Source organism: Antennarius striatus, chromosome 9 (genome assembly GCF_040054535.1).
Source record: "Antennarius striatus isolate MH-2024 chromosome 9, ASM4005453v1, whole genome shotgun sequence".
NCBI classification, from domain to species: domain Eukaryota; kingdom Metazoa; phylum Chordata; class Actinopteri; order Lophiiformes; family Antennariidae; genus Antennarius; species Antennarius striatus.
In genome coordinates this window covers 8,884,918-8,910,443 of record NC_090784.1, presented here as the reverse complement: position 1 = coordinate 8,910,443, position 25,526 = coordinate 8,884,918, and the positions used below count along the sequence as shown (strand labels likewise).

At 38.8% G+C, this 25,526-nt stretch overlaps 1 protein-coding gene across 5 annotated transcripts in view; it reads right to left on the bottom strand.

Annotated features, from left to right (window-relative positions):
• The window catches only part of LOC137602135 (RNA-binding motif, single-stranded-interacting protein 3-like), a 139,245-nt gene that overhangs the window by 33,845 nt on the left and 79,874 nt on the right, over positions 1–25,526 (bottom strand). For all 5 annotated transcript variants that reach the window (XM_068324749.1, XM_068324746.1, XM_068324748.1 and 2 more), the window contains 2 exons: positions 6,511–6,668; positions 5,700–5,779 (listed from right to left, as the gene is read on the bottom strand). In XM_068324749.1, the coding sequence (XP_068180850.1) occupies positions 5,700–5,779; positions 6,511–6,668 (238 nt within the window). The remainder of the gene's footprint in view (positions 1–5,699; positions 5,780–6,510; positions 6,669–25,526) is intronic.

The following is a 25,526-nucleotide window of genomic DNA, read 5'->3' as shown; positions in this document are numbered from 1 at the left end:
CTATTACACAGAGTGATGCTCAACAAACCGCTTCCTCCTTATTGTTTAAGCATTGCTGTGTTTGCTTTCATATATAGGATAATTGATAATTCATATATCTCATATATGAGATAAGTAGGAACAAAAGGTAGAGGGGCGGCACGGTGGCGCAGTGGTTAGCGCTGCAGCCTCACAACACGGCGGACCCGGGTTCGAGTCCCGCTCTGTGCGGACCTGGCAAGCTCTTCCCGTGTCTGCGTGGGTTCTCTCAGGGCTCTCCGGGTTTTCCTCCCACCTCCAAAAGCATGCGCTTCAGGTTGATTGGCCATTCAAAATTGCCTGTAGGAATGAGTGTGTGCATGGTTGTATGTCTTTGCGTGTGGCTCTGCGGTGCACTGGCGTCATGCCCGGAGTGTCCCCCGCCCCACGCCCCATGCTGCCGAGATAGGCTCCGGCTCCCCGTGACCCGCTATAGCGGTGGTAATCTGAAGATAACCGACTGACAATTGGCAGATGGTGCAGGAAGAGTGTCCATGGGCACAAGGGAATGGGAGATGACACTGAAAATACTGTAAGCTGACATTGATAATTAAGTCACTAATTACACACATTTATTGTCTTGCACCTTATATTACATGTGGATTGTGTGTTTTTCATGAGCATGAAGTAGTTATTTTGACCCCAAATTGACTTACAGTATACCACTGACTATACAGCAGGCCCTTCAGATCTTTTACAAAGGGCCAATGGAGTCTGAAAGGAAAACTATTATTATCCCCACCTCTGAGTCTATGTCTCATTAGGCTGCCCTTCTGAAGTGCAAACTGACAAGGACATCCACCCAATTTTAACCTGACAGTGCCTGAAGAGGGGAGGAAGTTCATAACATTTGCGTTACATTTCTCATTATATCTCATCATAAACCAAAAGTACCACAGAACAATGTGTCTATGAGATAAGTAGGAACAAAATGTAGAAATGCATTGATATATTCATATCGTAATTTTAGTCCCAAAATAAATTTAAGATGGCACCGAATGTTTTTGCAACATTAACATTTTGACAGCATGGAAGTGAGTCTGTTAGAACTTCAAAAGCTTCCTCTCTCTCACAGTGACACATCAGTGCAGAATAAGTGGCCTCTAAATATCACACGTAAGCTGACACCACCGTACTGTCACATTCGGTAATTACACAATATTTTTCTGAGAACAGCTTTGTGGAAGTTTTTCCTCCATTATCAGTAACATCAATTAAAATGTATTTCCCATTTATGAAAGTATTGAACCACTACTGCAGAGACAGGGGACTTAGTGCCTCGTGATCATGCCAGGCTTTGAGGGCTGCGCATATTTTTTAAAAGCCTCCTAATTATTATTGAAAAGATTGAGTGATAATGGGTCTTCTCTGAGATCTGGAGACTTTTCATTATCATCCTCAGTTTGCTTCACCATTAGGGGAGGGCATTAAAGGGCACTACATATACTGGGCTGCTATATCAGAAAGAAGGAGTGAGAGAGGGGGGGTAGAATGAAGGAAAATGGATGGTAATAGAGATTAAATGTGGGAAAGGGATGGTGGAGTGAAAGAGAGACTAACTGATGAAGATGAAGATAGTTAATATAAACTCAATTTTCCCTAGTTCCATGATTATTGAATGTAACTACTGATCTACTATGTGAATATACTAATTAAACGATTATTGCTAAGCAATAATTGTTAAATTATCAGTAAGTTAAATATAATAATAAAAGGTTGAAAACAGCTATTGATTTAATAGTATGCTAAAATTTAAACTGTGACACCTTTTTCATTATTGGGTCACTGGGTCACAATCTAAACAAGATTAATCAATCTCAAACAAGCTCAGTTTCTTAGTATAAATTCAAATATCTAAAATCACCTGTTGAATTGGCAAGGTGTTAATATTTCGGAGGATTACTTTTGTATGCAGAACAAGGAAAGACAAAAGGAAATCTTAAAAAAGAACACAAACACTTTCATTATTCAAAATAGAGCTGAAATTTGAATGTATTATTCTACTAATCATAATACCATGTCCTGTCTTAGAGTAGGATAGATGCAGTTGAGGAGAGAAGTCCAGTGTATCTTTCTTTAAATTAAAAGATCTGCAGAATCATACCTTTTTTTTTTTTACTATCTTCTAGCACATCCTTCATGTCAACATGAACATGTTTTCAGTTTTGATCAAGTGCTGACAGTTTGAATCTGTCATCAGGAACATGAAACATTTATTCTATCATGCACTGGAAACTCCAGACGGTCGAAAATGTTCAGCTGAAATCTATGGATGCATAAATAAATGGTGCTGACTTTCTCTTTAACGGTTCAGGGGCTGGACTTAGACGGAGCAGACTTCGGTTGTGTAGTCTGTGATACCTCGATGTACACCACAGATTGGATTGTCTAAATGCAGGGCAGGGCTTCAATGAGAGCAATGAAAAACAAGGAATAAAAATGTTTCCAACAAAAGCTGTGTAACACTTTAAAGACCTGTGAAACAGTCTGAATGTAGTGTAGACATGTTATTCATTCAAGGTAACCCGACAAGAAGGAGGCCCTAGAACTGTGTAAAATCCAGAATCTTCTGTAACTGTAAAAAGATCAGCTTGAAGATTCTAATGTCCTGATAATATTTTCCATTTGAATTCAGAGAGCTAATAAGGCATGATTTAAACTCAGATTATGTGATCATCAGCATCAATCTATAAATGAGAAAATAAAATTTAAGTGGTTTCTGTCAACACATTTGGACAGATATATTCTGGCAAAGACAACTGTAGACCGCTCTCCATGATCGACCAGCTAATAAGTTTAATTCGAAAGGTTGAGGGATTGCACAAACAATGGTTTGGCTGGCGGAGCAGTGGGTAGAGTGTCACCTCACAGCAAGAAGGTTCCAGGTTTAATTCCTTTCCGTGGACTTTGTATGTTCTCCACGTGTCCGCCTAGATTCTCTCTGGGCTCTTCGGTTTCCTCCCACCTCCGAAAAACACGCAATTTAATTGAATAAGTCACTCAAAATCGCCTGTAAACACGAGTGGGTGTCTTTCATGTGGCCACGCCCCTTGCCCATGGCCAGATGGGATAGGCTCCAGAAGACCCATGACCCGTAAGACAGATAAGCGGCTGTAGATAAGATTGCTATTGTCTTGTCTACAAGAAAATGGATGGATGGATGGTTTGGCTGGAGTTTTAAACATGATGACAGTAAGTGTACATCAAACAGAGTGTCAAGCCAGATTTGTCAAGGCTGGATGTCGTACACTTAGAGTATGAGTTATACATCAGAGCGGAGCGGGACACTCTTGGAAACATAAATAGCTCAGCCTATGAATCTCTAAAGCTCTTTTGAAGCTTTTGGTAATTAATTACACACACACATACACACACACACACACACACACACACATAAATGCACACACACGCACAGACACACACAGGATATGTAGCAGGCATTTGCTGCAGAATTACACAGCTACTGTATATGTTTACAGTATAGAAGTGCAGCAGTGTGGATGCTATAAACTGAGCCACCCCCTGCTGTCTCACATCAATCATTCTGAGAGGACACCGGCCACAGCTCTCTCTCTGTCCTTGATTTCCATTTTCATTATGATCAGTTTTTGTCTTTTCTCTCACATTGCTCCTGCTCTGTTATTTGGCTCATGTTTAGTAACTCCATTTGGCGCTATCTCTTTGTATGTCATTCACTCTCATAGTCGCACGCCCCTCAATGTTTCATCAAACCCAAAGATAAGCTTGTCCTCACTGCATCTTCCCTTCTCCTCCAGTCCTTTCCCCCTTTACTTCTCTCTCTCTCTCTCTCTCTCTCTCTCTCTCTCTCTCTGTGGTAAACTCAACACACCTTTGCTGTTTCTTTGGGGGACAATCTGAAATAGATTGTTAGCTGTTAGTTTTCAGGGATGTCTGCCTTTGTGCATTCATGTGCCTCCTGTCTCAATCTGTATCCTGTACATTCAAGGAATTAATCACTCAGATCTTCCTGCTGAATCAGTTCAAGGTGATCTGAGGGTGGGGACAGAGACGAAGAGGAGCAGAGATGACAATTGTACATCACTACTTTCAATGACACTGAGACAAATGCAACACTGCATGACTGAAAACAACATGTAGGTTATTAATGAAAATAAATGGCTGAACAGTAAAGGTATTAATAGAAATAGTCATGCATTTGTCTGCTGTCTAAAACCAAGGCTGATTTCTGTTCAGCTCCTGTGAAAGTCCTATGAAATGTAGTTTTTATTTATATTTTGAGAAGCAGAGGATGGCACAAAGGGTTGTAACTGTCCACAATAAGACCATTGTAAGGATGGAGTCTGCTTTAACTGAGAAAAAATAACATTACACTGGATACCAACATTATCCGCACATAATAATAATACTGGATTTATTTTTCTACCAAGGTTTGAAGTTTGACAGTAGTTAACCCTAGAGAAAAAAGTGTGGAAATTCGAAAGCCTGCCTGAGAAAAGTGTGCAAAGTGTGTAGTGAGGGGTTATATAGCTGTAAAACATCTATAATAATTGTAAAAAACAATAGCATCTACTTTTCAAATTTATCCCATGATAAATAATACAAAAAGTAAAGAAAAACATATAAACATTGGCCAAAAGGAGTAAAAAACACACTTAACTAAAAAAAAAAAAAAGAGTGAATGTCAAACTGCATTTGTTGAAAAAACCTGGTGAGTCAAACCCATGTTAAAACAGGAAACCCCTGCAACCCAACATTGATGTGATGGTCGTCATCCATGCTAGCTAGTATTGCAATCCATGAGCAGACTGCATTGATATGTGATACAGTAACAGGTCAAGGAAGATATAAATGTATGTTCTTGAAGACACAGTATCTAGCTGTTTTTTCCTTAATAAAAAGCACCAAAGAACTGATAAACAGAGAAAAACATATTTTTAACTACATCTTTGGATTTTGGACTTTTCCAAACCCTAATCCTCATCTTATATACATCTTCATCTTCCGAACTGGTTATCCACCGTAGCGGGTCATGGGAAACCGGAGCTTATCCCAGCCGTCTTAGGGCATGAGGTGGGAAAAACGTCAGTGCGCCGCGAAGCCTCATTTTATAGTATCTGTTATAAATAAATCCAGTTGTTTGCTTAGAATGAGGTCTTAAAATTAAATAACAATTGAATTGTGATGTTTGAAATCAAATTCCTATGTAATACTTTACAAACTTTACAAACAAAACCCACCTACATTATTGCAAGTTACTCATTTTATCATAATGTACACATAACGAGACACCCTGTCTTTTCACCAATAATATACATAATAAAAGAAATAATGTATATTATACAAAATACAAAAAAGATTACTTCTCAAGCGCTCTTCACATCAAATACAAATCAGTTATTGGACATTTCAGAATTTTTTTCGCCATATGTTATTTCACACAGTCTTTTTGTTCTGACCCTACAAATAAATGTGAGGCCTTTTTCGATTATTTGAGCAACAATAGGCCTAAAATAATGTGGCTAGAGTTCTGTTACTTTGGTGAGTGTAGGAGGCTTACGAGCATACAGTATATACTATAAGCATGTATGAGCACCCTGACCCGCAGAGAAGTCCCTGCTCTCTCTATGAAAAGGCCCAGCTTTAACCTTGATACACAGCTTAGCCAGTGGACAGCAGCTGTAGTGGTGATCAATGCCTACCTGTCATGCCTGGAGGGGTTTTCAAAAATTTCCCATTGAAATTTTGAATCACTACATCGCATTTCTCCGTTGACTCCATCCTGACAGAGAGAGAGAGAGAGAAAGACAGAACTGTTACCAGAGAACATTCCGTACGTTAGCATTCAGTATTCCATACATACTGTAGTTCTCAAATAATGTGAATGTACAGTATGGTAATATGTGAGTAAGCAAATATGTTCAACTAAACACCTGTTTGTTTACCCAGCTGTGCTCATTTGTCTATGAATGCCAGAATATAATGCCTGAGGTAAGTATGTGTGTGTGTCAGTGTTTTCTATGGGTTTTCCTCTTCTTTGTCCCAGTTTAAAAGCTCCATTCAGTCTGATCTGCTGTGTGTCATGTCCTCTTTGTCAGCCCTTATTCAGCTCTGCTCCCCCAATCACAGCTCAATGACTAATTGCCTGCTTGGCAAGCAAAAGCCACTGTGTGTGTGTGTGTGTGTGGTACATGAGCATGCATGTTTATGTGTGTGTGCAAGTCTGTGTGTGTGCATGTGTGTGTGTGTGTGTGTGTGTCTTGAATTTTCTTCACTTAGCCAGTGACCCTGAATGGAGGCCTGACTGCAGTCTAATCAGTGGCACACTCCGTAGTGTAACTGAGTTGAATGTGCACACACACACACACACACACACACACACACACACACACACACACACACACACACACACACACACACACACACACACACACACACACACACACACACACACACACACACACACACACACACACAGACACACACACACACACACACACACACACTTTATACCTAGCAAATCCAACTCCTCTGCTCAGGCCACTGGCATCCCTCAGTATCCTTGTAGAAATGACATGACCAAAAGGCTTCAGCATGTTCTCCAGCTCCTGCTCATCCATGGACAGCGGCAGGTTGGAGATGTAAAGATTGGTAGGGTCTTGCTCCTGTTGCTATTGGGAGGGACAGTGAAAGAGACAGAGATAACAGTTATCACCTCAATATGTTGCCTTAGCAATACATTGCATAATTGAGTTCAGTCTTAGAGGCTTCATTGAAAACATGGTAATGGCATTCGATCTCACAATAAACACTTCATACACTTCATTATGTATAACTAAACTGCACAAAACCACAAAATCATAACAATTTGTATGAATAGAATTAAGGTGTGTTGACAAACAGATGCTGTATTTATCTAAACTTAAGCAGGATAAATGCAGAAAAAACTGAAAGAATGCCCTTGTGGTAAACAAAACTTTTTCATTTTAGGTCTGAAAACTGCTCAAAATGAAAAGAGGGGAATAAAAAGGTTTAACTCTCCAATAAATGCTGGTTTTGTAACAGCAAACACATTAAAGGTTAAGGTAGTGCCATTCCATTTCTATATTCCCTGTTCATGATAGTATATCCCAGAGCAAAACTCAAGCTGTATGCTGTCCTTATGTGAGTAATAAGCGTTTCATTGGAAATGCAGTGGATCTCACACATAGATCCCCTAAAGCCATACGGAAAAGCCCTCAGGACACACAGATGTGAACAAAGTTGCATTAAATTCTTGCAAGGGAATGAGGGGAACTTCCTCCTGATGAGCCCCTCATTTAGACAGACTAGTATATTTGAATTATTTTGTTCTGTTTAGCAGCAGTTGTTTGAAAAGAGATTGCTAGCAGACTGAGTCCTGTGTGTGCATGTGTCTGTGTGCTGGCAATTAAAGAGTGATGGATGCAGGAGAGGGTTTAATATAGGGAGCATCATTCAGACAGAAAGGGACCATGTGAGATAGACAAGAAGAGTTATATACATATTTCATCATCAATAACTACATAATTACAAGTCTTTATTCTTTAATTTCATCAACTAGATACATAGTTTCCTAGAATGCCGGAGTAAATCCAGTAACTGTTTCTGTCGTTTTTATTGCTTTATGACTGCTCTAGCTTTATATTCCTCAATGTCATAATGATGGTAAAAACTTTCAGTGCCTTAGTATTCCTGGAAAGTCCCTGATACATTATACCAGAAAGTCCTTCTTTCTTGTCTTGGTTTTAGACACATCTCGTGCGTACCAATCCAAGCGGCAGTAATAAATACTGTACTGACAATGAGTCCCTGAAAGGGAACAATGTTGGTACATTTGGTTCCAGCATCTGTACTGGAAAATAAAATGGATCTGTACTGACTGTACCGATGTGTGTTTTGCTGTGGATCTCAAAATGGTGATGCTGTCAAGTTGTTACATTTTATTATCATTGGCATGAAAAAAAGCCCATTTGTGTTTGTGTTGTTTGGGAACCATAAAAAGGCAGCCCCATGTGGCTCATTTCCGGTGTGAATTTATCCATGAAGGCCTTTCCTTTTATGTAGCCCAGCTATTAGGTTTCAGAGTGGGAATTCCAAATCAACCTTGACCAAAGCCATCTCTTTTTTACTTTACTGATATGAGTTGACGAATGGGTTGATTAATCATCTGGTAAAGTTTGGGGACTGTGGCTATTTCAAAATAAATGTTATATATTAATTTAAGGTTCAACAAATGACAAACACACAGGAGACAGGGTGCAGTTCAGGGATTTAATTTTAACTAATTAACAATTTTGCTGGGAAATGTACAAAACTGAGACGCAGTCAAAATAGGCCAATAAAGTTTATGCCAAGAGACAACTTTGAAAAGTTCTGAAAAGTCTAAAATCAGGTAGAATCCAAAATAACAACAACAAAAAGTGAGGACATAAGCAGGTCAGAAGAAGAACAAGAATGAAACATGGAGATTCAAACACAGTGAAAAAACACAGACAAATGGCAGGAAAACATTGACTACTGGGAATAACAAGAAAGTGAGACACAGGTGGCCCCGGAAGAAGGGCACGAGACACAAACATGAACTAGAGCAGATGAATGCTCCACAAAACGAGTAGGGAGAAAGCAGAGAGCCATACTTTTCACCTCATGGGGATTCCTCATCTGAGGACGAGGAGCAGGGAATCCTAAAAAGGCTTCTGGTGACAAATATACAAAGATCTGAATTTCAAAAACTACAGGTCAGCATCAAATTGCTTATCTGGAAGTCGTATAGTTGACAACATACACCTGCACAGTCTACTACTAAATTACTGTGCATCCTGTTTGCAGTGCTCAGTGGTAATGGTGAAAACAGGGTCTGTGCATGAGTGTGCTGGATTGTGCAAACAAACAAAAAAACAACTTTTGTTGTCCCAGTTCATTTATTAGCCTAAAACATGTTATAATCCAAAATTCATTAAACTTAAATTATGTTCATGTAGCTTTAAACTTTTGCAACCCAGGTAATTTATGAGCGTAAAAGGCAGGTGACCTTTTTAAATTAAGTCAGTAATTTTAGTAAGCTGACTTTAAAAAATCCCTGAATTTTGATTTCTTAATTAGATGTTGGCAGTTTTTTTTTCCATGTCTTACTGATTCTATGAAGTGTAAAATTAAAATAAAAGTAATTGGTTAAAGAAATGGCATTTTTCAATCAGTGATGCTGTTGCAGCAGGGGGTAAAAAAAATACCCCTGTGGCAGATCTAGAGAGGAATCAAATCTGAAAATTGTTTGTCTTTCGTGTAGCTTGGCAGCGCACTGGCGTCGTGCTCAGAGTGTACCCCATCTCTTTGCCTGTAAGTGAGCTGGGATGGGCTTCAGCAACCCCTGGGACCCGCGAAAGCAGAATAAGCGGTCAAGAAGATGAATGAATAAATGATCAAATAATAAACGTGGTAAAAATTGAAGTTTAACCTTAAAAACTTAACTTAGTGATTTGTTGGATTATGATGTGTGCCCTGGACTATATAGTGATATCTAAATATATTTAAAATTTTATATTAATAAAATAAAAATATTTTAGTTTTACAAAAGTCAAAACTATTCCTCAAAATGCAGCATAGTCATTAGTGAAATTATACAATCCAGATTTGAAAAAATGAGAAACTGTTGTATGCTCATTCTCCAGGTACAGCTGATACAGATGCTTCACAAACTTTCTGTAAAGAATACTTCACAAAGAAAGTCTGAACTTTAAGGCTGTTGTGAATACCCAGTAGAACATTCAGCAGTGAGAAACTATTTGAGAAGATTGGAGCTAATAAAAGTACAATTTCACCATCAAGTTGTTTGAAGTCAGGGGAGAAATCAACATAGTAAGTCAAACACATTTATTACTGTGTTTCACTCTTAAATGTTACAAATGTCTGAGTTTCTGTCTTTCAAATAAATTTGCACCAGCGCTCACCTGGGGCTCAGCTCTGGTGCAAGTTCATTAAATATGACTGTAGTCATCCGCAATGCAACTTGGTCATCTAAACACAAAGGATCTCAATTTTGTACAACTGGAGGAACCACCAATAGCAATACTGTACATGGGTTGGGGTCTGTAAAAAAAAAAAAGAGAATATACAGTATATTCATGTGATGGAGACGAACACATCACCTATCATGATTAATAGCTTACTTTTCTGTGTATCATTTATAATGTCTCAATCTAGGGAAAAGATGAGTGAAATGGGCACAAAATCAACAGTGGTGGGTAAGTGGAATCACATGAAACATCACTTCACTGTCCCTAGATACAGTAAGCTGTAGAGCCAGTTATTTACACTGATACTTCTGGGAAGTGAATAAAAGTGCTTAGGAGAATGTGAATGAACTCTGCTTGACTTTGCTTGGAGTTGCTGTGTGGAATAAGTTACTTCTCAGTGATTTCTCACTCTGCATGAGGCGAATTACTCATTTTCTCTCTATTTATCCATCTATCTCTCTCTGGCCCTCCTCCCTGTAACATCTGGCTTCAGCTGGCAACAACTTCACACCAACTGTGCCTGTCCATGACTGGAGTCTGTCTGCCAGCCAGTCAGCCTGTGTTTTCAGCCCCATTGAACCTCAGTGCTGTATCACTGTTGCAATTCTGCCATCATACCTGTTATCGCCCTACTTCTAGGTTACTTTGCAATATAGCAGCACCTGCTGGTGAACTAAAGGGTAAAGAGAGGCCCGGCCATTGCTTCTGTTTGCCCGATGTATGGATTTGGTTTGAGAACAGCTGACTGGCACACTTCTTTCCAGCCCTGTTTGCATCTCAAATAGCTACTCCTCACTTCAGGCTTGACACAACACAGCTTTGAGCAACCTTTAGGAATGAGTAGGTATTAAAAATAGATGGAACAACAAGAAAAAAAGTCATGCTTTGAAAACAATTATCAGAGTGCTTTTGTAAAGACACTTTTCAATTCACTGTGTTGAATTCACTGCCTTGCTTTTAACTTTGTCCCTACATTATCTTGCTCATATTTTTTTTCTTTTAAACCATCTATTCGTGCCTCTGCTTTGCTCTCTGTCAGCCCAGCTCCTTTCTATCTTTAATGCCATGCTTTCTTGTTTTCAATCCTCCTCTCATCCTTTCTTCTTCATGCGTTATCTGAAATACTATCTGAATGCTGAATTAATTGATTTCTGGTGATGGTTCAGCACCCCTAGATCTTAATTCATGTGTTCATTGTCTTCAACTTCATTCTTTCATTGACCTCATCAGAGTTATCAGCCACCACCACCAGTGTTTGGTCTGGTGTTTGGTCTTGATGTATTCGCTTCTCAGGGCACAGGGCCTTCAATCAAATTCACCTTCACGAGTCTAAGTGGCAAAGATTTCTGATGGACTAATCATCGCATATCATTTGCTTCACAAAACAATTATGTTTACTTTATTCACGTTTCCTGATTGAAATACGTTGAGAGCATATCTCTTCACTCACACCTCTCTTTCCCTTCCGTTGCCTCTTTGTTCATTTGTCTCACATTGTTTCATATGTCCCTTTTCATAGCCTACATGTCTCAATTCCTCACTTACATCCACCCATCACTGCAACATTTCTGTCTCTCCCTGTCTCTGTCTCTCTCTGTCTTTCTTACTCTCCCTCTCTCCCTTTCTAACATTCTGTCATCTTCCCCTCCCTCAAGCCAAGTCTAATAGATCATCTATGAGTCTAAGTGCTCTCTACCAGCATGATCAATAATTATTACACATACCATAGTTTATGAACCTTGAACCCTGAAATCTTTGTTTTCATTTGCAATGGAGATACGGTATATATACATTTATCCATCTTTACAATGACTCCATACTCAGTGGGATCAACATTGGAGACTGATTATTTCATCATTCCTTCTCTGGTCATTTCAGACTCCACAAGCAGCAAACATGGCACCCACCTCCAATACACACCTTTTCTCTGTCTCTTGTTATCAGTATAATCAATGTACAACACTTTGTTTCACCTAAAGCCCACTGTAATGTAGCTTGTGAATACATGCACTGTTCTGCAAAAGAGGAACCAAGGGTGGGTATTATTTTTAGAGTGTATTTATGTGTCGAATGTCTCCAGACAAGTGGGTTTAATCTGCAGTGCTACACTGTTGTCATATACCAATTTCCAAGAAAACATCAAATTGGCCCATGGCTTAGCCAACTATTATTTAATTCCATTGACGCACAAGTATCACTTAAACTGAGGTTAGAAGCATTTCAAATGATGACATACAAAAAAAATATTCAAACGCTGAAAAATATGTTTTCCATTCAGTGGTTCTCCAGTGTCTGTGAAGTGGCAAAAAACCCTGACTATTCAAAAAAGTAGCAACACACTTGAGTGTGTGAGAGAGTGACTTTTTCCACATTTACTTCAATATTGTGATGGTAGAATATTTTTTATCCCTTTGGCCTACATCTTAACACTCCACATGACTCATTTACAGCAATGAGAGGCTTTTCAACATGAGGGTGACACACACGCACGAACGCACGCACGCAAGAATGAACGCACGAACGCACACACGAACGCACGCACGAACGCACGCACGCACGCACACACGCTCTCTCTCTCTCGTTTTCCGGTCAGACATGTACATATTCCTCATCACCAGTTCATTTGGGTGTTTGCTTCTACTTATTTCCAGTTCTCTATATTTTACATCTCTTCTTTTCTTCTTTCCTCTCACTCAAATTTTCTCAACAGTGTGTATTAAAAGGTCGGTAATTCATCACTGAGTGAGAGCCGAGTGCAGTCTCCTGTTGAACACCAGTTTGCAGGTTGCTTGTCTGCCAGCCATCCAGAGCTGAAATCAATCACCCAATCCTGAGAGACTGAAACCATCAGGGAGGGTCAGACAGCAGTAGATGACAGAAGCACAGCAAGGGAGACAGGATGGGAGCGGACATACAGAGAAAACACTCGATGGGTGAATCAAGCAAGCATGAAGGTGCCCCATTTAGGCATGAGTGTTAAAAACATATAGATGTTACAGGTTGAAAAATGCACAATCATACTGCATTAAAACCTTCTATTCTTTTTAATGCTAATTTTTGTTGTTTAAGCTGCTGTTTATTTTTATTTTGTGTGACATAATGGCCACTAAAACACAAATTATGAGTTGATTAGAAATGAGGTTTCTGTGTTTGGTTCTGTGGTTGTTGTTACTTCCTTATGGGTTGACCTTGAAAGCTTTTCAGCAGCTAACCCAAAAGTAGAATCGCAACTCGTTAAAAATCCCTTTTCTTTTTCTTTTTTTTTTTACAGTTTCTTTCTTTTTTCTTTTCTTTAAAAAACTGTGAGACATCAAGACTTTGGTCCTCACTTAATCATTACAATTTTGGCTGACTAAATGTCCATGTTGGGAAGTGAACATTTGATGAGTTATACGATATTCTACAAAATATAAAACACATGCTTATGTATGCAGACATAAAACAATTTCCTGACATTATATGGTTAAGACTCAAGGCAACTGATCATACCAAGGCTCTGCCGTAACCCATGGATGCTGTATACAAGCAAAATGCATACAAACAGCATTCTACAAACTTGCATCAAGATCCTTAACTCCTTAAAGCCATACACTGCATACACAACACACACATTCCTCCCTCTGAAGCTTTCTTTTCTCTCTCCTCGTCTGTAGCGCTGAATTCTGTAATAAAGACTAATGGGACTCAGCTGTTGGCCAGTCTAATGACCTGGAATGCAGACAGATGATCTGGAAGACAGGCTTACACACACACACACACACACACACACACACACACACACACACACACACACACACGCACACACACACACAAGCGCGCGCGCGACAGAAAGTAGCAGCAAAGGCTGGATAGATGCAAAACTCACTGGCAACAAAGTGTCCTGGCTAGTTCTTTAACTGGTGTTTGAATCCCATCAATGTGTGTGCAGAACATGTGTTTTATTTATAGTGTTTGTCTTAAGTATCAGAAACAACCAAGAATTAACAACAATGATAGTATACTGCTGCGCCTACTACTATTAATGATAATAATAATATATTATAAACATTACTTTAAATGTCTATGTGCATTACAGTGATGGTATCTGGCAAATATTCACTCCCCACTAAGCAATCGGGAAAACATCAATTTAGTTGTGAAATTAAATCCAAACTCCAGTCTTTATATGTCTGATTTTTATTTAACAAATAACTACAATTGGACGGCATGGTGGCGCAGTGTGTAGAGCTGTCACCGCACAGCAAGGCGGTTTGAGTCCCACTCTGTGTGGAGTTTCCATGTTGTCCCCGTGTCTGCATGGGTTCACTGGCTTCCTCCCATGTGTGATTGTGTGCGTGCATGGTTGTCTGTTTACGTATGGCTCCGCGGTGCACTGGCGTCACGCCCGGAGTGTAACCTGCTTCACGCCCCAGTCAGCTGGGATAGGCTCCAGCACCCCGCGACAAAGGGCGAAGCGAGTATTGGTGATGAATGAATGAATGAATGAATGAATAACTGCAATTAATTTTCAACATATTGTCCCATCACTTTCAGTAATATTTACTAAACTTTTACCCATATGCCAAACAATCTTTAGATGATGAGGTGGATGAATTTTTAAAACAATAATTCTAAAACAGGACATAAATAAAATAACCTCGGGTGTTGTTTCAAGAATCATTCAAGGGATTCTTTTAAAGGGTTTTTATGATAAACTTTGAACAACAATGTAATGTCTGGAGATTATATATATTAAAGAAGACCACAAAATCAACGAGTAGACATGAAAGTTCACGAGCAGAGAGATTTTGAAACAAATCTCTTATGTACAGTAAATATGACTCGGTGTCAGTCAACGCCTTGTGAGTCTGATGGCGTAGTGTCTGCCTGAGGAGAGAGCAGTCTTCAGGGATGTACTCGCTCAAAATGATTAGAGTCTGGAATCAAGGAGTATGTGAACACAGACAACGCCCCTGCATGTTCGCACACTGCTGAGACAGACAGAGAGGGGGAGGAGGGAGGCAGGAAGAGAGAGACAAGATACAGAAGGAGAGAGCAGGAGAGCCGAGAGTGTTAGTGTGTGTGTGTTTGTGAGTCTGTATTTGATGTTGCATCATCAGAGTGAGGCCGAATTTAGTCCAGGACTCGTTTAATGATGGCAGCTACACACACACACACACACACACACACACACACACACACACACACACACACACACACACACACACACACACACACACACACACACACACACACGCACGTACAAAACCAAATAAATAAAAGGACACACAGCAGTGTTGTGCTTCCTTGAGATAATCAAGAAGAAGGGAAAGAGGAGAGTAGAATAGATATTAAATGAACTAGATGAATATGTGAGGAAGACAAAGGAATGGTGCTCCAAATCATCTTCAATACAGTTATAGTTTATATGAAGCGCATGTTTATATAGTCATACCAGTTAGATTAAAAGTTACATTTCAGTTAAATATGATTTATAATATGATTTAATTTAAGATGTAGCATAGAAGTTTTTTTGTAAATTGCCCATTTACATGTAAATCTTGTTTAAATGCTTGTCTGAGAAATGGCTTGATTATAAATTAAAAATTAAATGAATAAGTAGAAAAGTACAACCAAGGTCGGATAAAATGTCTGGACTACTTATACAAGATATCAGTGTGAGTATGGAAATATAAAATATTGCACAAGTATATTTTTCCATTCACAAAAAAAGCTAAAATATCTCACTGAAAATTGTAACTATGAACCGTTTGATCAGGTTTTTAGGGCAAAGCAGAGTTCAAGAATATGTCTCCACCATGCTGCATTTTTTCTTTCTCCAGAAGGTACATGACATGGGTAATGTTTTTTAGGCACACCCTCATCATTCTGGTCTCCATTCTGAGCAGTAAAATGTGTTTTGGAAAGACCAAGACATAGAGAAAGATAAAAGCAACAATAAGAGAGCTGGACAGACAGCATTTATACCTAAATGTGCTTTTGGTTGTCCTGATTGTGGGTTCCAAGTCGGACGAAGTACACACTGAAAGTGTGCAGTTCCAATCAGTTAATGCACCTTCAGTGTAGTACTCTGGTGATTACTGTGTTTTGGGGGAACCAGCGGATGGACTGATGCAATAACCCAACAATAACCACATTACAAGCATAATTCTGTTTCGGTTGATGTGCTTCCGATGTTGATGTGTAACCGTAAGTCGGGAAAGTTGCAGTGTACTCAGGGCCTGTGTCCAAAGAGAACCCAGGGAGAGAGAATAAACAGTCAGTGTGGTTGGTCACAGCACCAGGAGCTGGGTTGTGAAGCAGAGTTCACTTCGATATTGAGAAAGATTTCTCCTTGTGGATGCAACAAGCAGTGAAAAGAAGCCACAGTAACACAAATAGCAAGAGTGAAACACTTGCTAAGACTCCTTTCCACATAAGTTTTTTTTAAGCTTGGTAATGCAAAACAGTAAAAAAAAAAAAAAAAGAGTGAGAGCACTGATTAATGTTTCAAAAACTGTGCGGAGCAAACAAATGTGTCTCAAAATGGAAAAAACATACTAACACTATCAAATACTGTAAATACCAACAACAAGGGTACCTAATGAGCAGATGGCACCTTGTGCTGTAACCTCTTACACCTCTGTGTATTGTTGTGTTGGAATGGGAACATCATGTGATTTAGCTAACCAGCTGCACTAGGATATCTAAGGTCAAGATGAGCAATTACAAAATAATCTGCAGTTTTCAGCTTCTAAACATACAAATGTGAAACAATCACACATGTTCAGCAGTCCCTTTCCTGGGCATTAACAAATCTCCTCAAGGTCATTTTCCCTCAAATAGGAACAAGTTTGAGACATATGAGATATGTTGCTTGAAGGAAAATACAGGCATGGTATGGAGAAGAAGAAAGGGAGGTAGGAGTATCATGATGTCCAGTGGGGTTCACTGTAAAGATCCTTGAGCATATACTGTATGTATCCATTATTCCCACAGAGAACAGTGGTTAAAACGTAACCAGAAGTTCCACATCATCAGCACAGACAAATTAATTTTTTTAAACCAGTCCCAGTGATTGTGTAAATACATTAGATAAATATCATATGGGATCATATGTAAATTGTTTCAGCAAAATCTAAGGTAGTTAACCATTATTTCTAACATTCACAAATCCTTTAGGCCAAAATTAGATCAATTATATGCTCAATGGAATTAAACAGCAAGGTAAAAAACATATATGACTACCAGAGAAGTGTTTACAGAGACAAACGTGAATATGAATGATTAGTGTTGAAGGTAAAATTAACCTACATTTACATCCATTCCAACACATTCATATGGTGGTGGCAGAGGTTACTGTACATCTACCATTTCTGAGTCATTTTTTTTGTGTTTCTTTAACTCTCAAATAAAAACAAACAAAACAAAACAAAACATGTTGTTTATTTGATTCCCTTACATGGAAATAAAATATTTTCTAACAAAGCTACAATAATATGTGCTTATTAACCAGTTTGTTTCATCATCAGTCTACATTGATTTTAAATCTGTTTGAAGCTGACATCACTTTCAATGATGATGACAATGTAGGCTTCATAGTAACCCTGCATTATGTGACTTTTAAAAAGTCCAATAATTTTCCCTTGTGGCCTTTTTCTCCTCTCTTCTACTTTCCCTGAATAACTCCTTGAATGCTCCTCTAAATTTGAGCATTTTATGAAGGAAATGCAATAAAGCAGGGGTCCTGCTGGATTACTGGATTATCATTTAGGAAGCACTTTCTCGGATAAAGGAAGAGGAAATTAATAAAAACATATTTTAGACAAACTTAGTGAGTGCATTTTTTTTATATTTCAGACTTCTTTTCGCTCTGCTAATGGCATGTGGCTTGTCCTCAGACGTATTATTGGGAAATGAATTTAAGAGCCATTGCTGGAGAGAAAACAAATTAAAGGGGAACTACAAAATTAAAAAAAAGTTCTCGGAAGTGCAGGGGAGGAGTAAGTTTGTGCTCTGGGCACTGCAGTGATTAAAACATAAAACACTGGCTCAGACACCAGACTCATGCTGCCTCACAGTGATGTAAAATGCATTTCATTCCTGGGATTTAGTATGTAGTCATCTAATACATGAATGCATGCTGACATACATGTGGGGAAACACCGTTTACAAATACTACAGGTCAATTATAATAGCTTGAGCTCAATTTCATATTTCAGCACTGCATCAATGTTAAATACAAAAATCCTTCTCTACATCTAATACACTCTACATTTGAACATTAGTGGATTTTTGAACAATTCCTCCAGAGAGCAAGCAAGGAAAATCAGGCTCAGAGTGTAATTGAGGGGCTTTAAGGATAAGGCCATGGAACCTCACGTTAATTGTACTGCAACGAAAGCCTAAAAATGAGGCTGTCTCATCATCCAAGGGCATATAACACTTGCAGCACCTATGAAAGTTGCCCCAACTGGTTGAGTTGCTGTATTATGGAGAGTTAAGCAGTGCGTGTCCACCCACTCCTTCTGCCGGCCTTGAGTGTAAAGTTCTGGAGGAGGGAAATACTGTTTTACACTTCAATAACAGACCTTTTCTATGATGCCTTTCTCTCTTCATCTGTCACGGGATGGTTTAGCCACGAAGGTCAAGTATGTCTCTCTGTGCGAGTGGCTGTGAATGAGTGGATGCTCAGTTTAAGCATATTCATACCTACTTTCCTCGACAGATGATATGATAAGCAATTGAGCAGTTCTATTGGCGAAGATAAGTATCTTAGATCTTACTGAATCATTCAGAGCAACTATTTTACTTTAATTTGCTTTAAAAAACATTGTTCATATTCTTCATGTTTGTGCTTCATCATTTTAAGTACATCTTAAAGCATTTGTTAGACTTAATAAAATATCTATTTCAGTGCTCCTACACTAGCTGATATCTAGGGTCGTGGATTCTCTGCCTTCATACAAATGTGCAGAAATGTGTGTACACTGTGTGTTTTGTGCTTAAACCTGACACTATTTCATCCTGATCAATGCCTTTGTCCTGCAGATTCAAAGCTCGAAAGCCGTGGCCTGTTGCCATGGTTATCTCTATTTGAAACCGGAGGGATTAACCTACAGGGGACGGCTTGGGGGAGAGAGAGAGAGAGAGAGAGAGAGAGAGAGAGAGAGAGAGAGAGAGAGAGAGAGAGAGAGAGAGAGAACAGAGACAGATAGACAGAGAAAGAGTGCAAGGGAGAGAGGAAAGCAAAACAAGAGGGGTAAGAGACTCCTTGAAGCGAGAAGTATATACTGGAACTATAGAGATAAACTGACAATGATATACAGTATATAAGCTGATACATAGAAAGATAGATGTAGGTAGAGAGAGGGGAGAGGAGAAAGATGGAGAGAGAGTGAGACAGAGAGATCATAATAAATAAGAAAGATTGAGAATGAAAGAGAATAGTTGGACTTGACGGACAATTGAGGACTGGAGAGGCTCACAGGTTTCCACATGCTGACAGCGCACTGTATAGCTTCATAATATATAACAAAACTACATCAGCAAAGGAGCTATAGGCAAATACAAAAAGTTGAGTGATTTATTGTAGATTAGATCCTCAAATAATTTGCCAATTTAGTGCACCTCTTAAATTTCAGGTTGCTTTGCTTTGGCTGGACAAAAACCGCTGGCACGGTGCTAAAGAGCTAAATATTGTGCTTCTGTCTGTGAGATGTTTTCATTTGCTATTGTTATGCTTTGTTATGAAAACCAATGCAATGCAGCCACTGCAATCACACACCATACAAACAGTTCAACAGATGATCCTGTGTTCTTCAACCCGGCCACTGGTTGAAGAACACACTGCTGCAGATGATGGAAACATGGCACAGCAAGCTGAAGGAGCTTTATTAAATATGATGGCAAAAAATACAAACATGTACACAAGGCAGTTTTGCATCAGAAGGAGGCTTTTCGAAGTTCTTTGCAGTGAGCGAGCGCTCTGATGATGTACTCAGTGTGTGTGGTGATGTGGCGTTCGGAAGAGAGAGAGCAGAGAATTTCTTGCCATCTTCAGATGTTGGGACGAGGCCACAGGGGGCCCACATGACAGCTTGGTGGGCCAAGGTTATTTACTTTTGGAGGGGAAACCAGACTGAGTCAGCAAATACAAAAGGGTAACTGCACACACACATACACACACAGACACATACACATGCACAGAACTGGACATCTGTTTCATCTCTGGCATGCACATTGACTTTCCCACACACACACACACGCACGCGTGCACGCAAGCACGCACGCACGCACACACACACACACACACACACACACACACATACACACAACCAGCGGCAGTAACAAAGAGGTTAAATAGACTTACTGCCATTGAGAAAACAGCCTAATTACCATCATATCCTCCACCAAGGGCAGCACAGTCACATCCATCTATTAATTCCACCTGTTCGAACCACATATTTCCCTCTTATAAAACCATTAGGGTCTAACAAAGGTTCTTAAACCCTTCCAGCAAACTGAAAAGCTATAGTGTCCTCTACAGAATGATCTCCATTAGAGCATCTTCATACAACCACCTGACAAAAACAGGTCTCCTATTTAGACCCCCAGCAGTGCAGTCACCAAAACTTTTGCCTTTTAATATATTATAATAAAAAATCATTTTTTAACGGGTCAACCAATTAATAATGACAAAAACATTATCACAAAAGTGAGAAAACAAACAGTTGCATATGGTTTATAATAGTAAGCATAGAAGCTTAGATCCAAGTACCAAGCAACCAGATATTTGTATCCTCTGGCTAACATCCAATTTGTCCTCTTTGTCCTTTTTAACCTTCTTTCTTTCTTTCTTGAAAGACAGAAAGTTTTTCTTTTAAACCTGTTTTTAAGTACTTGTTTGTTTTTAACTCCTTGTTAACATGTGTGGTTTAAAAATGGGCACATTGAATGTGAATGGAGCAGGAGACATGGAGACAAGAGCCTGTTTTTAGTTTGATAAATGTTAAAAGGTTAGATGTTTTCTTTGTTCAGGAAACACACAGTACTGTTGAAAATCCTACCATTGTTTGTTTTTGAGATGTGACTTCCTCTTTGCGTGAATCTCTTTTGGATTTTGTGTCAACATGATTATATTGTAATTTGGCTTTTATGACTAAACATATTTAAAAAAAAAAAATCTTTATCTCTTCATATCTATCTATCTATCTATCTATCTATCTATCTATCTATCTATCTATCTATCTATCTATCTATCTATCTATCTATCTATCTATCTATCTATCTATCTATCTACCTACCTACCTACCTACCTACCTACCTACCTACCTACCTACCTACCTACTTACCTACCTACCTACCTACCTACCTACCTACCTACCTATCCACCCACCCATCCATCCATCCATCCATCCATCCATCCATCCATCCATCCATCCATTTACCTACCTATATGGTCGGTCCGTCCAACCATTCATTCAGTTGTAGGTATATAATAATTATATCCGTGTTACATTATTTTGTTTGTAATTCCAGAGTGTACAATACTGTTATTCTACTTACTGTAGCAAAAACAAAAACTTGTTTACTCTTTTCTGCTCGTTCTAAATTTTTACATTGCTCTCTCAACTCTCAACTCCGACACAGCAGTGTTTCACTGCACCACCAAGCAGCCAGTCAGACCTGGACAACATTCTTCTCATCAGCTATATTGTCTCCTTTCACGTCACTAGTGGAATTACTTACTACACTCCAGAAGCACTGTTTTCTTGGTTGTTGTGCTTTTTTGTTTGTTTTTTTATACCAATGGGGGTTTTATTTATTTACTTACTTTCTGGAAGTACTGTTAAAAATACTAGCTTAATCAAGTGGAGGGTTTTTTTATTACATTGGAAATAGGATATATTGTCAGTGTTCTATCCCTACATTACCACAGAAGTCAGATCTACAGTGGAACAAAGCACTTTGTACATAATAGTGTGGCACTTTTCCCGGACCCACAGGTGCTGTGCTGTTGCATTACAGGATATGCACAGGTTCTATCTTGAATTTCAATGTGAGTAAATGCTACCAGATCCTGGAGGTATTGCAGGTGTCTCGCCTAACTGGCATCATGATTCCTTGCGCGTTCCTGTTTAGATCATTGAAGATGACTGACCCCGAGGAATTCAGTGAAGAAACTTTTCCTGACAGAGTTGTATAGTGAGATTGTGTGATTGAAAGCAAATGGAAAGAAGACGACAAGATGAAGACAAGTGAAGAGGTAGAGTAGACAGGATGATAGGCACAGGGAGAGGAAAAGCCTCATTGGTTTTCAGTGGGTATGAACAGACTCAGACATGCTAAAAGGTTACAGCATTTGATTTGTGATATTCTTCTCTGAGAGCTCTCTCTCCCCGTCTGGAGACCATGCTTGATCGATGGCTGAATTATGCCATCTAATTGTGAATCCAGCCAAACTCTGCTGCTGCCGCTGCCTACCAAATGATAAACAACCAACACGCCTCCAATAACAATGAGATACGTGATCACTGAACAGCCAATCAGAAGAGAAATTTAACAGTTTATTAGTCTAAGACTGGAATAGTCACATTAATATACTTTATTCATAAGCTTCCCACAGTGTGTCTGGAATAAGATTTTAAATGCACACTTTTCTTCTTCATCCCTTCATTTCCTCTCAACTCGTATTTCCTTCCTACGTTTCTTCCTTTTGCCTTGATTAATCTGCATTAATCTGCCTGAGCAGTGGATATATGCAATTTCCTCCGGGATTAATAAAGTATCTATCTATCTATCTATCTATCTATCTATTGCTCACTCTCAAAGAAAAAAAAAAGCTTTCCAGTCCACATTCACTTCATCTTTCTATTCCACCTTCCAACAGTTCAGGCTTCCCACACCATCCCTCCATCAATCTCTATGCACCCTCCCTCACTCATACATCCCACTCAAAGGCTATTTCCACAGAGGGAAAGAATGTGTAGAGAGATGTTTCATAGTGTAACCCGGCTCCATCATACCAAGCACCACCCCCACTCTCCACCTACAGACAATATTTCCCTCATTCCTCTTTGTTTTTCTGTTCTCTCGGGGGTAATGGAGGCTTGATAGTGATTCTGAAGGGTTGTGTTTCTAAATGAGGTATTCACCAGTAGAAAAAAACTTACTTTAAAAAAATGTCTCTCATTTTCTTATAAACAAAGCATTTTAATGGTATTACCTCAGTCAAGGGGATAATGTTTGTATTCACGTGCATTTATTAATTTTCTTGGTGTCTGTTAGCAGGAGTATTCAAACAGTGATATACAGCATATATATATACACACATACTGTATATCACTGTGTGTGTGTGTATATATATATATATATAGCACACTAATAATGCTGCCAATGCAATTAAAATAATTGTAAGGGTATGCTGTTACGGTCGAAGAATCACATTACAGGTGGCAATGGAGCTGTCACAAAACTATTGCTTTGATATGCAGTAATAATACATGGAATCTCAGTGACCTTAGTTTACTCTAGTCTGTGTTCAAATCTTGCGGGAGTTTTTTAAATTAATTTCCTTCTCTGGGTTCATTTCAGTGTTAAATGTTTTAAAGTCTATTTCATAAACTATAATGTGTTGCAGTCAGCAATGCAAGAAAATATGTTTATGTATGTTGAGGTACAAGAAAAAATATTTAATAAACTTAAAAATCTGGGACATTTTTGTTCACAGTGCAGCTGAATACCACCTAGATTTCTGTTTGTACTGGCTCCCTGAAAGGTACAATGCTGAGAACTAATGTTTAATAATGCCGTAATTAATACAGTAATCTGTTAATTGCTACTGGCCAGAGAGTTGTCTGCACATTATGATATAATATCTTAAAAATACATGAGTTAAATTAACTGGGAGCAATTCATAATAAAGCAATGTCTGTTATGCTAATCTGACATAACTTTTCAATAATTTACCTACATTTTTATCTAAACATAAAACCTCCTTTGATGTGTTTTCGGGGATCCCAGACATTTGCATTTGGTTTGTTCGCCTGATCATGCACTCCTGTTAATCACCCAAACAACCATATTTATCTTCATTTTCTTCTCCATCCCCCATCCCCTTACAGTCATTCTTCCTGCCATCCTGTCCATCTCACCCTTCTCTTTTCTCACTTATTCACTTAACTTCTCCATCTCTCTCCCTGCTCTAGAAACACTAACATTAGAAGACACATACACATGCACATGCACATATACACAGAACCCAGTCCTGTTAATGCAGGGTTAATAAGATTGAGGAGCAGCTGATGGTTGTGCACATTCAGGCCAGATTACATTTAATTCGATTGGGTTTCACTCACAAGGCCGCCCTCCCACTCCTCTCTTTTTTCCCCTTTCTTCCCATTGTCCTCCTCCTGGTGTTGTTCCTAGACCAGAGGAGGTCCAACCTCAGAAAAGACTCAGCTTCACACATTCACAGAGCATGTGTGTACATATAGATACTATACTATTTTAGAATTGTTGTGAATGCATGCACACACAACGGCCACTCCACCTTCAAATAAGATATAATTCACTATCTGCACTTGTACACTCGGAAAGAATACATCTGGAAAAGAGCATCAGAATGAATCAATGCTTAATCTAAGATGTAGATGGTCAAATTGTTTTGTGTACTTGATTATTGCAAAATATTGCTGCAAACAGGGATTGCTATTGACTTCTGCTGTTCAGATCAACAGTTAGATAACATGCACATTTATCTCATTATATAGCATCAGAAGGAGACTGAATTCTTTTTATTGTGAAAAGCTACTTCAATGCAATATGGGATGGGATTATAATTTTTGTCTTTCTAAAGAAAATCTGTTCCACATTTTTATGTGAAATACTTTTGAATTCATTACATAGTCATCTTATTACAGTAGCCTAACATAATTTGTATAAAGTACAATTAGTTATAACTACGTTCAACTGTGATCTGAAGACCAACCACAGTCTCTATGACTATACAGGCAAACCTCGATTTCCAACCACAATTCATTCCAGAAGGCTGTTCGAATAGCGATTTGTTCAAATTCCAAATAAATTTTTCCCATTACAAATAATGTATATGATCTTAATCCATTCCAAGACGCTAAAAAACCTACCTTTTTCCACCATAATCTTATTTCATAATGTCATTTATTTATCAAATTGTATAGTAATGAAACATATCAAAGAAAACACGAGAAAGAAAGAAAGGGAAAAAAAACCATCCGGTTAGGTTAAGGTATGACTTACTGTCTTTTGGACAGAAGTTTACGGTACGTAACTTGTACCATAGGCAGTGGAACGCAAATTAAGTGAAATATTATTGAATACAGTAAAATAAAATAAAAGGTACATTACTGTCACGTTTTCTCTCGACTTTTCTCGCGCTTGGCGGCGAGAAAAAGGCGTTTGTTTCGCGTTCGACTTACAAATTTTGTTCGACTTTTAAGACAAAAAAATTCTGAATTTTTTGGTCAAATACCG